Source organism: Oncorhynchus clarkii, unplaced genomic scaffold, assembly GCF_045791955.1.
Source record: "Oncorhynchus clarkii lewisi isolate Uvic-CL-2024 unplaced genomic scaffold, UVic_Ocla_1.0 unplaced_contig_6320_pilon_pilon, whole genome shotgun sequence".
In the NCBI taxonomy this organism is placed as follows: Eukaryota; Metazoa; Chordata; class Actinopteri; order Salmoniformes; family Salmonidae; genus Oncorhynchus; species Oncorhynchus clarkii.
The window spans coordinates 247,501-262,560 of NW_027261141.1; the positions used below are offsets into that span (position 1 = coordinate 247,501).

The 15,060-nt window shown below is 44.4% G+C and overlaps 1 protein-coding gene across 1 annotated transcript in view; it reads right to left on the bottom strand.

Moving 5' to 3' along the window:
• Positions 1 to 15,060, bottom strand: part of LOC139405210 (CUB and sushi domain-containing protein 3-like) — a gene marked incomplete at its 3' end in the record, with an annotated part of 429,588 nt that overhangs the window by 231,063 nt on the left and 183,465 nt on the right. Inside the window, exons 10-16 of the mRNA XM_071147639.1 lie at positions 14,052 to 14,173; positions 11,489 to 11,592; positions 9,629 to 9,741; positions 6,825 to 7,007; positions 6,364 to 6,554; positions 4,748 to 4,883; positions 1,219 to 1,413 (exon numbers count right to left, since the gene is read on the bottom strand). Coding sequence (XP_071003740.1) covers positions 1,219 to 1,413; positions 4,748 to 4,883; positions 6,364 to 6,554; positions 6,825 to 7,007; positions 9,629 to 9,741; positions 11,489 to 11,592; positions 14,052 to 14,173 — 1,044 coding nt within the window. The remainder of the gene's footprint in view (positions 1 to 1,218; positions 1,414 to 4,747; positions 4,884 to 6,363; positions 6,555 to 6,824; positions 7,008 to 9,628; positions 9,742 to 11,488; positions 11,593 to 14,051; positions 14,174 to 15,060) is intronic.

A 15,060-nucleotide genomic window follows, 5' to 3' on the forward strand; every position in this document is an offset into this window, starting at 1 on the left:
ACATCTCTCTACACGAGGCTCCTCTACAACAGTAGATATATCTCTCTGACTCTACACGAGGCTCCTCTACTACAGTAGATACATCTCTCTGACTCTACACAAGGTTCCTCTACAACAGTAGATACATCTCTCTGACTCTACACGAGGCTCCTCTACTACAGTAGATACATCTCTCTGACTCTACACGAGGTCCCTCTACTACAGTAGATACATCTCTCTGACTCTACACGAGGTCCCTCTACTACAGTAGATACATCTCTCTGACTCTACACGAGGTTCCTCTACTACAGTAGATACATCTCTCTGACTCTACACGAGGTTCCTCTACTACAGTAGATACATCTCTCTACACGAGGCTCCTCTACTACAGTAGATACATCTCTCTGACTCTACACGAGGTTCCTCTACTACAGTAGATACATCTCTCTACACGAGGCTCCTCTACTACAGTAGATACATCTCTCTGACTCTACACGAGGTTCCTCTACTACAGTAGATACATCTCTCTACACGAGGCTCCTCTACTACAGTAGATACATCTCTCTGACTCTACACGAGGTCCCTCTACCACAGTAGATACATCTCTCTACACGAGGCTCCTCTACTACAGTAGATACATCTCTCTGACTCTACACGAGGCTCCTCTACTACAGTAGATACATCTCTCTGACTCTACACGAGGTTCTACAGTAGATACATCTCTAACAGTATAGCAGATCACTGCCTCCCTCTCTCCCTCTGTGGATTTAGGAATTTAAAAAACGACTTCTGCTTGCACTTGATGAACTATAAAACCATGTAGAAAGTATGGAGGAATTATAATGTCCCTATATATTTTTGAAATAGCTGCCCCTTTTCTGTCCTGCAAATTGACTTTGACAACTAAATTGGTTAAACATCTATTACTGCGTTGAATTTGGGGAGTTCCCGACGTGGCCCTTGAACTAAAAATTATTGTCCGCTCTGCCTTACGACAATTATTATTATGGCTACAGCCCTGTTATCAGACACTTACAGGTCACAGGAGGTCGTAACAATACATAGTTGATAGATAGAAAACCATTCATGCTCTCTATTCCTCACATAATATCCTGTAAAATAACTTAGCAAATCATCCTCTGTAGTCCTTCACATTTAGAGCTGGTTCTGGTGCGGTATAACTGAAGGATATCACTATCCCCATCCAATGGAAATGTGTGAATAATGAATCGTTGTTACCTTCACATTTAGGGATGGGTCCGCTCCACATGACCTTGCCCCCTTCCAGCTGGCAGGTGAAAGTGTCCGTGCCCTGGGTCTTGATGAAACCCTCCTCACAAACCACAGAGACAGAGCTACCCAGCTGGAAACTGTCCCCGAACCGTCTGGCGTTCAGAGGGACGCCTGGGTCCGGACACTCGTTGTGGCCAAATGCTGAAAGAGAGAGAGAGAGAGAGAGAGAGAGACACACACAGAGAAAGAGAGAGGGAGAGAGAGAGACACAGAGAGAGAGAGAGAGAGAGAGAGAGAGAGAGAGAGAGAGAGAGAGAGAGAGAGAGAGACACACACAGAGAGACAGAGAGAGAGAGAGAGAGAGACACAGAGAGAGAGAGAGAGACAGGGAGAGAGAGAGGGAGAGAGAGAGAGAGAGAGAGACAGAGAGAGAGAGAGAGAGAGAGAGAGAGAGACAGAGACAGAGACAGAGACAGAGACAGAGTGAGAGAACATGATATATAATGTCTGATGAGAAATAAGGCATTTCAAAAAGGAGGACAGAAAGAAATGTGGCAAAAAAAAAAGATAACTTTCTTTGCGTGAAAAGATAAGATAACCGCTCCCGCTGCCTACAGTAGGTCTCAGAACCACAATACCTCCTCTAAGGGACTGCACTGCCTTGACCGAGGAGAACAGACACTAAGGTGTCATTGTATTCAACCATATAACAAGCCTGGGATCTTCATTCCCATTGAAACTGAGGGCCGGTTCGCGTGCCGTCTCAATTTCATCCAGCTTGTACGGTAGAATCGCAACTCACACATAACGTAGTTGTCGTTACGTACACGCAGCAAATTACAATACTGTATAAATGGCCGTCAATGACATCTCAACAACGTCAGGCGTGTGACACGTCTGTTAAACAGACGCCCGGCAACGGAGTGGGGGGGTTTTCATTGACAGGTTTGTTTTACAATAGAACGTTGACACAACACTAATCCAACATCTATCTGCCCTGTGAGTTTTACTGATTCATGCAGTTGATACGGAAGCTACGATGTTAGATAAAGATATACAATGAAACACAAGACTGTACATTTGTTTGAAAAATAATTATATATACAGTGCCTTGCGAAAGTATTCGGCCCCCTTGAACTTTGCGACCTTTTGCCACATTTCAGGCTTCAAACATAAAGATATAAAACTGTATTTTTTTGTGAAGAATCAACAACAAGTGGGACACAATCATGAAGTGGAACGACATTTATTGGATATTTCAAACTTTTTTAACAAACCAAGCCTGAAAAATTGAGCGTGCAAAATTATTCAGCTCCCTGAAGTTAATACTTTGTAGCGCCACCTTTTGCTGCGATTACAGCTGTAAGTCGCTTGGGGTATGTCTCTATCAGTTTTGCACATCGAGAGACTGACATTTTTTCCCATTCCTCCTTGCAAAACAGCTCGAGCTCAGTGAGGTTGGATGGAGAGCATTTGTGAACAGCAGTTTTCAGTTCTTTCCACAGATTCTCGATTGGATTCAGGTCTGGACTTTGACTTGGCCATTCTAACACCTGGATATGTTTATTTTTGAACCATTCCATTGTAGATTTTGCTTTATGTTTTGGATCATTGTCTTGTTGGAAGACAAATCTCCGTCCCAGTCTCAGGTCTTTTTCAGACTCCATCAGGTTTTCTTCCAGAATGGTCCTGTATTTGGCTCCATCCTTCTTCCCATCAATTTTAACCATCTTCCCTGTCCCTGCTGAAGAAAAGCAGGCCCAAACCATGATGCTGCCACCACCATGTTTGACAGTGGGGATGGTGTGTTCAGCTGTGTTGCTTTTACGCCAAACATAACGTTTTGCATTGTTGCCAAAAAGTTCAATTTTGGTTTCATCTGACCAGAGCACCTTCTTCCACATGTTTGGTGTGTCTCCCAGGTGGCTTGTGGCAAACTTTAAACAACACTTTTTATGGATATCTTTAAGAAATGGCTTTCTTCTTGCCACTCTTCCATAAAGGCCAGATTTGTGCAATATACAACTGATTGTTGTCCTATGGACAGAGTCTCCCACCTCAGCTGTAGATCTCTGCAGTTCATCCAGAATGATCATGGGCCTCTTGGCTGCATCTCTGATCAGTCTTCTCCTTGTATGAGCTGAAAGTTTAGAGGGATAGCCAGGTCTTGGTAGATTTGCAGTGGTCTGATACTCCTTCCATTTCAATATTATCGCTTGCACAGTGCTCCTTGGGATGTTTAAAGCTTGGGAAATCTTTTTGTATCCAAATCCGGCTTTAAACTTCTTCACAACAGTATCTCGGACCTGCCTGATGTGTTCCTTGTTCTTCATGATGCTCTCTGCGCTTTTAACGGACCTCTGAGACTATCACAGTGCAGGTGCATTTATACGGAGACTTGATTACACACAGGTGGATTGTATTTATCATCATTAGTCATTTAGGTCAACATTGGATCATTCAGAGATCCTCACTGAACTTCTGGAGAGAGTTTGCTGCACTGAAAGTAAAGGGGCTGAATAATTTTGCACGCCCAATTTTTCAGTTTTTGATTTGTTAAAAAAGTTTGAAATATCCAATAAATGTCGTTCCACTTCATGATTGTGTCCCACTTGTTGTTGATTCTTCACAAAAAAATACAGTTTTATATCTTTATGTTTGAAGCCTGAAATGTGGCAAAAGGTCGCAAAGTTCAAGGGGGCCGAATACTTTCGCAAGGCACTGTATATATATATTTTTATATACATACAAGTTTCCCCATCCACTGGAGTGAAATGTGTTGTTTTACAGGGTCAGTCATAGTAGTATGATAGGTGTTGTTGTACAGGGTCAGCCATAGTAGTATGATAGGTGTTGTTGTACAGGATCAGCCATAGTAGTATGATAGGTGTTGTTTTACAGGGTCAGTCATAGTAGTATGATAGGTGTTGTTTTACAGGGTCAGTCATAGTAGTATGATAGGTGTTGTTTTACAGGGTCAGCCATAGTAGTATGATAGGTGTTGTTCTACAGGGTCAGCCATAGTAGTATGATAGGTGTTGTTTTACAGGGTCAGCCATAGTAGCATTGTTTTGAAACTTCTGTATGTGTAATGTTTACTGTTAATTTTATAATAATATTATCTACCTCACTTGCTTTGGCAATGTTAACACATGTTTCCCATGCCAATAAAGCCCCTTGAATTGAATTGAATTGAATTGAATTAGTGCACCAACAGCAAATTTGGGATAAGTGTCTTGCTCAAGGGCACATCGACAGATCTTTCACCTTTTCACCTCAAATATTCCAAACCAGCATCCTTTCGGTGACCAAACGGTCAGAGACGCATGACACATGTAACGACGGTACAGCCTTTGCAACAGTGTGACACTGAACGAACGCTAATTCAACACGTGTTTTTACCAGTGGGGTTTACAGTGACTCACAAGACCGTACACTTGGTTCATCAACGGCTTCTCTCTCCCAACAACAAAGAAAATAAAACCAACGTGCGTCGTAAGGACATGGTGAGGTCATAGTAGAGCAGGGTACTGACTGCTGTAGGTGATGTTGAATCCTCTTCCGGACATGGAGTGGTCAGCCTGGAACTCCAGCTGGAGTATGTTACTGTTGGAGGTGAAGTGAGACGGCACCTCGGCTCCCGAGTACCTCCCCAGGATGGACGAGCCCGTCTGGTACGACCACATCGTGTGGAAACGTTATTTAAAGGGGGGGGGGGGGGCATTTAAACAACACAACACTATTCAAAGAAATGATACACTTAAACAACACAACATTTTTGGTGAAACAAGAAAATGAAAGAACTAACCACAAACCAAGAGGAAATAAGCGTTCAGCTAAAATAAACCTAAAGTCCCAGAAAGGCTGTATGAAACCACTAACATAAAGCTAGGAAGATTTCAGGCTAAGCTAAAACAGTGGGTTTTTAAGAGTGATTTAAAAACCTCCATGATGCCCTTCCCCTTTTACTAGCTACTCAATCAATTATCAATCAATTAATCTATTACCTGGTCTCAATCAATCTATTACCTGGTCTCAATCAATCTATTACCTAGTCTCAATCAATCTATTACCTAGTCTCAATCAATCTATTACCTAGTCTCAATCAATCTATTACCTGGTCTCAATCAATCTATTACCTAGTCTCAATCAATCCATTACCTGGTCTCAATCAATCTATTACCTGGTCTCAATCAATCTATTACCTGGTCTCAATCAATCCATTACCTGGTCTCAATCAATCCATTACCTGGTCTCAATCAATCCATTACCTGGTCTCAATCAATCCATTACCTGGTCTCAATCAATCCATTACCTGGTCTCAATCAATCCATTACCTGGTCTCAATCAATATATTACCTGGTCTCAATCAATCCATTACCTGGTCTCAATCAATCCATTAGCTGGTCTCAATCAATCCATTACCTGGTCTCAATCAATTCATTACCTGGTCTCAATCAATTCATTACCTGGTCTCAATCAATCCATTACCTGGTCTCAATCAATCCATTAGCTGGTCTCAATCAATCCATTACCTGGTCTCAATCAATTCATTACCTGGTCTCAATCAATCCATTACCTGGTCTCAATCAATCTATTACCTGGTCTCAATCAATCTATTACCTGGTCTCAATCAATCCATTACCTGGTCTCAATCAATCTATTACCTGGTCTCAATCAATCTATTACCTGGTCTCAATCAATCTATTACCTAGTCTCAATCAATCCATTACCTGGTCTCAATTAATCCATTACCTGGTCTCAATCAATCCATTACCTAGTCTCAATCAATCCATTACCTAGTCTCAATCAATCTATTACCTGGTCTCAATCAATCTATTACCTGGTCTCAATCAATCCATTACCTGGTCTCAATCAATCCATTACCTGGTCTCAATCAATCCATCACCTGGTCTGAATCAATCTATTACCTGGTCTCAATCAATCTATTACCTGGTCTCAATCAATCCATTACCTGGTCTCAATTAATCCATTACCTGGTCTCAATCAATCCATTACCTAGTCTCAATCAATCCATTACCTGGTCTCAATCAATCTATTACCTGGTCTCAATCAATCCATTACCTGGTCTCAATCAATCCATTACCTGGTCTCAATCAATCCATTACCTGGTCTCAATCAATCCATTACCTGGTCTCCGTCTTTCACGGTGAGGAAGTCGTATGGAGGCTCCAGGTCAAAGTCGTTGAAGGCCAGGTGGATCCGGCTGCCTGGTTCAGAGATGATGATCCACACACAGTTCAGGTTGTTCCCATAGCCCTCTGGGTAGTCAGGGGACAGCACAGTGCCCACGGCCGCCGTGAAGTTGGAGAAACATGGGACTGTGGGAGTAGGAAAAAGGAGTGGGTTAGGTGTATAAATGTTTATGTTCGCATATTCATATGTTCATTAAGGTATTCCACCGAGGCAGCATGGGAGGGTTTTCCTAACAGGTCTACTCTGTTACGTATGGGACATAAACCTGAAAAGTGTATTAATGTATTTCCTTACTTATTTTAATAAAAACATATTCCACAGAATGACTGTGCTTTTTAACATGGAATTTCAAACAATGAACATACTCTCCATACTCTGCAAGTCCAGATACTCACATATGCAAATGGGGATGTTAGCAGACCATTGGTTGTTGTTCTGACAGGTGATCATCCTCTCTCCAATCAGCTCGAAGCCAAACTGGCACTCGAACCGCAGCACGTTCCCGTTCAGAAACCCGCTGCCCTCCTGGAAGCCATACAGAGGTGTGCCTGGGTCCCCACAACTCTCCTTATCAATCTCTGTCAGAGAAAGAGACAGGGATGAGTCAAATGTTAGTCCTTTATCTGTTTGATACTGATAGTATCTGTCTCATAGGGTCTCTGGTGCTGGGCCAGGTCTGGGATGGTCCTGGGATGGAGGTAGGCTGGTCCTGGGCCAGGTCTGGGATGGAGAAGGTCTGGTCCTGGGCCAGGTCTGGGATGGAGAAGGTCTGGTCCTGGGATGGAGGTAGGCTAGTCCTGGGCCAGGTCTGGGATGGAGGTAGTCTGGTCCTGGGTCAGGTCTGGGATGGAGAAGGTCTGGTCCTGGGACAGGTATGGGATGGAGAAGGTCTGGTCCTGGGACAGGTATGGGATGGAAAAGGTCTGGTCCTGGGCCAGGTCTGGGATGGAGAAGGTCCTGGGATGGAGGTAGGCTAGTCCTGGGCCAGGTCTGGATGGAGAAGGTCTGGTCCTGGGCCAGGTCTGGGATGGAGATTGTCTGGTCATGGGATGGAGGTAGGCTGGTCCTGGGCCAGGTATGGGATGGAGAAGGTCTGGTCCTGGGCCAGGTCTGGGATGGAGAAGGTCTGGTCCTGGGATGGAGGTAGGCTGGTCCTGGGCCATGTCTGGGATGGAGAAGGTCTGGTCCTGGGCCAGGTCTGGGATGGAGAAGGTCTGGTCCTGGGATGGAGGAAGGCAGGTCCTGGGCCAGGTCTGGGATGGAGAAGGTCTGGTCCTGGGCCAGGTCTGGGATGGAGGTAGTCTGGTCCTGGGCCAGGTCTGGGATGGAGGTAGTCTGGTCCTGGGTCAGGTCTGGGATGGAGAAGGTCTGGTCCTGGGACAGGTCTGGGATGGAGAAGGTCTGGTCCTGGGATGGAGGTAGTCTGGTCCTGAGCCAGGTCTGGGATGGAGGTAGTCTGGTCCTGGGCCAGGTCTGGGATGGAGGTAGTCTGGTCCTGGGCCAGGTCTGGGATGGAGGTGGTCTGGTCCTGGGCCAGGTCTGGGATGGAGGTAGTCTGGTCCTGGGCCAGGTCTGGGATAGAGGTGGTCTGGTCCTGGGCCAGGTCTGGGATGGGGGTAGTCTGGTCCTGGGCCAGGTCTGGGATGGAGGTGGTCTGGTCCTGGGCCAGGTCTGGGATGGAGGTAGTCTGGTCCTGGGCCAGATCTGGGATGGAGGTGGTCTGGTGCTGGGACAGGTCTGGGATGGAGGTAGGCTGGTGCTGGGCCAGGTCTGGGATGGAGGTAGGCTGGTGCTGGGCCAGGTCTGGGATGGAGAAGGTCTGGTCCTGGGATGGAGAAGGTCTGGTCCTGGGCCAGGTCTGGGATGGAGGTAGTCTGGTCCTGGGCCAGGTCTGGGATGGAGGTGGTCTGGTGCTGGGACAGGTCTGGGATGGAGGTGGTCTGGTGCTGGGACAGGTCTGGGATGGAGGTGGTCTGGTGCTGGGACAGGTCTGGGATGGAGGTAGTCTGGTGCTGGGCCAGGTCTGGTCCTGGGCCAGGTCTAGGATGGAGGTAATCTGGTGCTGGGCCAGGTCTGGGATGGAATGGGTCTGGTCCTGGGCCAGGTCTGGGATGGAGGTAGTCTAGTCCTGGGCCAGGTCTGGGATGGAGGTAGTCTGGTCCTGGGCCAGGTCTGGGATGGAGGTAGGCTGGTCCTGGGTCAGGTTTAGGATGGATAGGTGCTGGGGATAGGCGCTGGGGATAGGGGCTGGGGATAGGTGCTGGGGATAGGGGCTGGGGATAGGTGCTGGGGTCGGTGCTGGGAACGGTGCTGGGGATAGGTACTGGGGATAGGGAATGGGGACGGTGCTGGGGATAGGGGTTGGGGATAGGGGCTGGGGATAGGGGTTGGGGATAGGTGTTGGGGATAGGGGCTGGGGATAGGGGCTGGGGACGGTGCTGGGGTCGGTGCTGGGGATAGGCGCTGGGGATAGGGCCTGGGGATAGGCGCTGGGGATAGGCGCTGGGGATAGGCACTGGGGATAGGGGCTGGGGATAGGCGCTGGGGATAAGGGCTGGGGATAAGGGCTGGGGATAGGGGCTGGGGGCTAGGGGCTGGGGACAGTGCTGGAGATAGGGGCTGGGGACGGTGCTGGGATAGGCGCTGGGGATAGGGGCTGGGGATAACGGCTGGGGATAGGCGCCGGGGATAGGGGCTGGGGATAAGGGCTGGGGATAGGGGCTGGGGATAGGGGCTGGGGATAGGGGCTGGGGATAAGGGCTTGGGATAGGGGCTGGGGCTAGTGGCTGGGGATAAGGGCTGGGGATAGGGGCTGGGGATAGGGGCTGGGGATAGGGGCTGGGGATAAGGGCTGGGGATAAGGGCTGGGGATTGGTGCTGGGGATAGGGGCTGGGGATAGGGGCTGAGGATAAGGGCTGGGGATAGGGGCTGGGGATAGGGGCTGGGGATAGAGACTGGGGATAGGGGCTGGGGGCTGGGGATAGGGGCTGGGTGCTAGGTCTGGGACAGGCATGGGCTAAGGTTGGTTGATAGTGTCTGTATCTCAACATGTTATCGTTATCAGCACAGAGGAGGACTGTATACTGTGTCTAGGGTTAAAGAGTTTGATAGTGTTTGTATCTCAACATGTTATCGTTATCAGCACAGAGGAGGACTGTATACTGTGTCTAGGGTTAAAGAGTTTGATAGTGTTTGTACCTTTATAGTTGATCTTGAAGCCGATTGATCCCACGCTCTCATCAGACTGAAGGTGCAGCCACATTTGATGGGACATGCTGACAATAAGGTCAGGCACGAAGCTACCTGTCAGGCTGCAGATAAGAGCACAATACAACCAATGGCCCGTCACAATACTGCCCTACAGCCAATCAGATCGGTTGTAATCGTAAATAAGAATCTGTTCTTAATTGACTTATCTGTCCAAATAAAGGTTAAATACAAAAACAGAAATAAGAGACAGGGTTATCTTAAAAGCTATTTTACTTTTTTATACAACCAGGCATGTAAGAGAAACTTGATGATAAGTCATTATTGTAAACAACAAACATGTTTATTAGTTAGAGTTAAATAAAAAAATTATAACAACGTGGAATGTAGGTGGACTTCATTGAGTCATCGAACAACACATATGTTAATTAGTTATAGAGTTAATATTAACATTTTAAAACAACGTGGAATGTAGGTGGACTTCATTGAGTCATCGAACAATACATATGTTAATTAGTTATAGAGTTAATATTAACATTTTAAAACAACGTGGAATGTAAGTGGACTTAATTGAACCCTCGAACAACACATATGTTAATTAGTTATAGAGTTAATATTAACATTTTAAAAACAACGTGGAATGTAAGTGGACTTAATTGAACCATCAAACAACACATATGTAAATTAGTTATAGAGTTAATATTAACATTTTAAAACAACGTGGAATGTAAGTGGACTTAATTGAGTCATCGAACAACACATATGTAAATTAGTTATAGAGTTAATATTAACATTTTAAAACAACGTGGAATGTAAGTGGACTTAATTGAACCATCAAACAACACATATGTTAATTAGTTATAGAGTTAACATTTTATAACAACGTGGAATGTAAGTGGACTTAATTGAACCCTCGAACAACACATATGTTAATTAGTTATAGAGTTAATATTAACATTTTAAAACAACGTGGAATGTAAGTGGACTTAATTGAGTCATCGAACAACACATATGTTAATTAGTTATAGAGTTAATATTAACATTTTAAAACAACGTGGAATGTAGGTGGACTTCATTGAGTCATCGAACAACACATATGTTAATTAGTTATAGAGTTAATATTAACATTTTAAAACAACGTGGAATGTAAGTGGACTTAATTGAACCCTCGAACAACACATATGTTAATTAGTTATAGAGTTAATATTAACATTTTAAAAACAACGTGGAATGTAAGTGGACTTAATTGAACCATCAAACAACACATATGTAAATTAGTTATAGAGTTAATATTAACATTTTAAAACAACGTGGAATGTAAGTGGACTTAATTGAGTCATCGAACAACACATATGTAAATTAGTTATAGAGTTAATATTAACATTTTAAAACAACGTGGAATGTAAGTGGACTTAATTGAACCATCAAACAACACATATGTTAATTAGTCATAGAGTTAATATTAACATTTTATAACAACGTGGAATGTAAGTGGACTTAATTGAACCCTCGAACAACACATATGTTAATTAGTTATAGAGTTAATATTAACATTTTAAAACAACGTGGAATGTAAGTGGACTTAATTGAGTCATCGAACAACACATATGTAAATTAGTTATAGAGTTAATATTAACATTTTAAAACCACGTGGAATGTAAGTGGACTTAATTGAGTCATCGAACAACACATATGTAAATTAGTTATAGAGTTAATATTAACATTTTAAAAACAACGTGGAATGTAAGTGGACTTAATTGAACCATCGAACAACACACATGTTTATTTAAGTGTAATCTCACAGCTAGATGTGGTTGTGGGATCCGAGGATAATTCAAGTATAATACCTACACTTGTATTATAGTTCTTGAGTCTCCAACTTGCCCTCCGTCTCCGATGGTTAATGAGTCATAGCCGATCTCCATGTCAAACTCCTCAAAGTTGACCTGGATAACCTGTTGGAAGTAAACCCATTTACAACATATACTGACAACGTATTTTCCACTCATTTATATTATAATATGATATGATATATATATATTTATATTATTATATTATATACACATCATTATTCATTGGACAACAAAATCATGAACGCATCGCTTTATTTAACTTTTTTAGACAGCAGAAATAAACAATGTGTTCATTTGATTGGCTGTACAATAGGACGTGGTATCTGGTAAAACGACAGCTAATCCACCGCTGACAGAAAGCTTTAGAGGAGATAACAGAAGCACAATCCCACCCAGCTACTGCACTGTATGCACTGCTATTACATCATCAAGTCACAGTATGTGACCGGAGAATCGTTCCACATTTACCTCACATCACGTTCATAAACAGACGTACTGGCAGCTGCTGATTCGCATCAAACACACCTTTGGGAGAGTGTTCGGAATCATATTCATTCAAGTCATTTTCTGATGTTTACTAAATATCCGCCCACATCGCTTTTCGGTTCACAATGAGTGAAAGACAATTCGACGGCACAACAAAGAAACCAAATGAATCCTAACAAGTCCTGTCAAAACGGATGCATTTCGTCAAGTAGAGTGTGTGTTGTCTCTCACCAAAAGCAAGGCCCTGAATTGTTCGGCACCAGAAGCACTGCAAATGCTCTTCAGGGAGGACTTTATAGATTGCTAATGGCATGGATTTGACAATCCCCCTCAGAACACAAATCAAATACTGAGAAGCAATCATGCAAAGATGCAATTTGAGATGAACTTATTGACTGAAATAATGAATTGCCTCTCTGTCTTCCCTTTTTATGAATCTTCTGGTCACAGTCACCTACGATGCATCCCAATTAGCATCCTATTTTCTATATATATACAGTGCACAACTTCTGACCAGAACCATATGGGCCCTGATGAAATGTAATGCACTAGGTAGGGAATAGGTTGCTATTTGGGATGCATCGTAGCTGACCGTGACCGAGCTACTCTCCTCCCTTTATTTAACCATACACACAACCAAATGTAACATGATACATGCAGGGAAGCTTTTAACATATAACATGACACATGCAGGGAAGCTTTTAACATATAACATGATACATGCAGGGAAGCTTTTAACATATAACATGACACATGCAGGGAAGCTTTTAACATATAACATGATACATGCAGGGAAGCTTTTAACATATAACATGACACATGCAGGGAAGCTTTTAACATATAACATGATACATGCAGGGAAGCTTTTAAGATATAACGGGACACATGCAGGGAAGCTTTTAACATATAACATGACACATGCAGGGAAGCTTTTAACATATAACATGACACATGCAGGGAAGCTTTTAACACATAACGAGACACATGCAGGGAAGCTTAATGTGAATGAAGAAAAAGGTTGTGTATTTCTACCTCGTCCACACGGAGCTCAGATTAAAGCTTTAAAAATGCCACGCGTGTCACATTCCTGTCGAATGCCAACAGCGAAACATGACGGCAACATGCTTCTGTTGTTCTCTAGGACCTTGTAGTGTCTGTGCTTTGGGGACAGGACAGCGCAGCGTCCCACAGTGTACTCTATTCTTTATATAGTGCACTTTACCAAATGGCCACTGGTCAAACGTAGTGCACTAAATAGGGAAAATGGTGCCTTTTGTGATGCGGCCTATGCCTGCAGTGTGTTGAATTAGCAATGCAGGAACAGTGCATAATTATCCTAATGACGTTAGGTAACGTTAGCTAACACATGATAATGTGAAGCGTAGATAATGACTTCAATGTCAATGAGAGACATGGGAGAAACTAGGAGAGACTAGGAGAGACTAGGAGATCATAGGAGAGACTATGAGAGACTGGGAGAAACTAGGAGAGACTAGGAGATCATAGGAGAGACTAGGAGAGACTGGGAGAAACTAGGAGAGACTGGGAGAGCATAGGAGAGACTAGGAGAGACTAGGAGAGACTGGATAGACTGGGAGAGACTAGGAGACACTGGGAGAGACTAGGGGAAACTAGGAGAGACTGGGAGAGGCTGGGCGAGACTAGGAGAGACTAGGAGAGACTAGGAGAGACTGGGAGAGCATAGTAGAGACTGGGAGAGACTAGGAGAGACTAGGAGAGACTAGGAGAGACTGGATAGACTGGGAGAGACTAGGAGACACTGGGAGAGACTAGGGGAAACTAGGAGAGACTGGGAGAGGCTGGGCGAGACTAGGAGAGTCTAGGAGAGCATAGGAGAGAGTAGGAGAGACTGGGAAAGACCGGGAGAGGCCAGGAGAGACTAGGAGAGACTAGGAGAGACTAGGAGAGACTGGGAGAGCATAGTAGAGACTGGGAGAGACTAGGAGAGACTAGGAGAGACTAGGAGAGCATAGGAGAGACTAGGAGAGCCTAGGAGAGACTAGGAGAGGCTAGGAGTGAGCTGACAGGTAAAGGCCTAAGTATATAAACCATACCTTATTGGGGTTACTAGCAGTGATAATCCACACACAGTGGGAATTACTCTCGTACTGGATGGGGAAATTGGGAGAGGTGAACGTCCCCGATGGACCCTGGAGTGTCGATCCGCACGTTTTCACTGAAACAAGAGACAGGAGTGAGATGTTTAAATGAGAGACTAGAATATGTATTGTTTAGTCAATGTTCCACGGCTCTTTAACTGAAACAAGAGACAGGAGTGAGATGTTTAAATGAGAGACTAGAATATGTCTTGATTAGTCAATGTTTCGCGGCTCTTTAACTGAAACAAGACTCAATCACTCAAAGACTCAATCATGGACACTCTTACTGACAGTTGTGCTTTGTGTGATGTATTGTTGTCTCTACCTTCTTGCCCTTTGTGCTGTTGTCTGTGCCCAATAATGTTTGTACCATGTTTTGTGCTGCTACCATGTTGTGTTGCTACCATGTTGTTGTCATGTTGTGTTGCTACCATGCTGTGTTGTCATGTTGTGTTGCTACCATGCTGTGTTGTCATGTGTTGCTGCCATGCTGTGTTGTCATGTTGTGTTGCTACCATGCTGTGTTGTCATGTGTTGCTACCATGCTGTGTTGTCATGTGTTGCTACCATGCTGTGTTGTCATGTTGTGTTGCTACCATGTTGTTGTCATGTTGTGTTGCTACCATGCTGTGTTGTCATGTGTTGCTGCCATGCTGTGTTGTCATGTGTTGCTGCCATGATGTGTTGTCATGTTGTGTTGATACCATGCTGTGTTGTCATGTGCTGCTACCATGTTGTTGTCATGTGTTGCTACCATGCTGTGTTGTCATGTGTTGCTGCCATGATGTGTTGTCATGTTGTGTTGCTACCATGCTGTGTTGTCATGTGTTGCTGCCATGATGTGCTGTCATGTGTTGCTGCCATGATGTGCTGTCATGTGTTGCTACCATGCTGTGTTGTCATGTGTTGCTGCCATGCTGTGTTGTCATGTGTTGCTGCAATGCTGTGTTGTCATGTGTTGCTA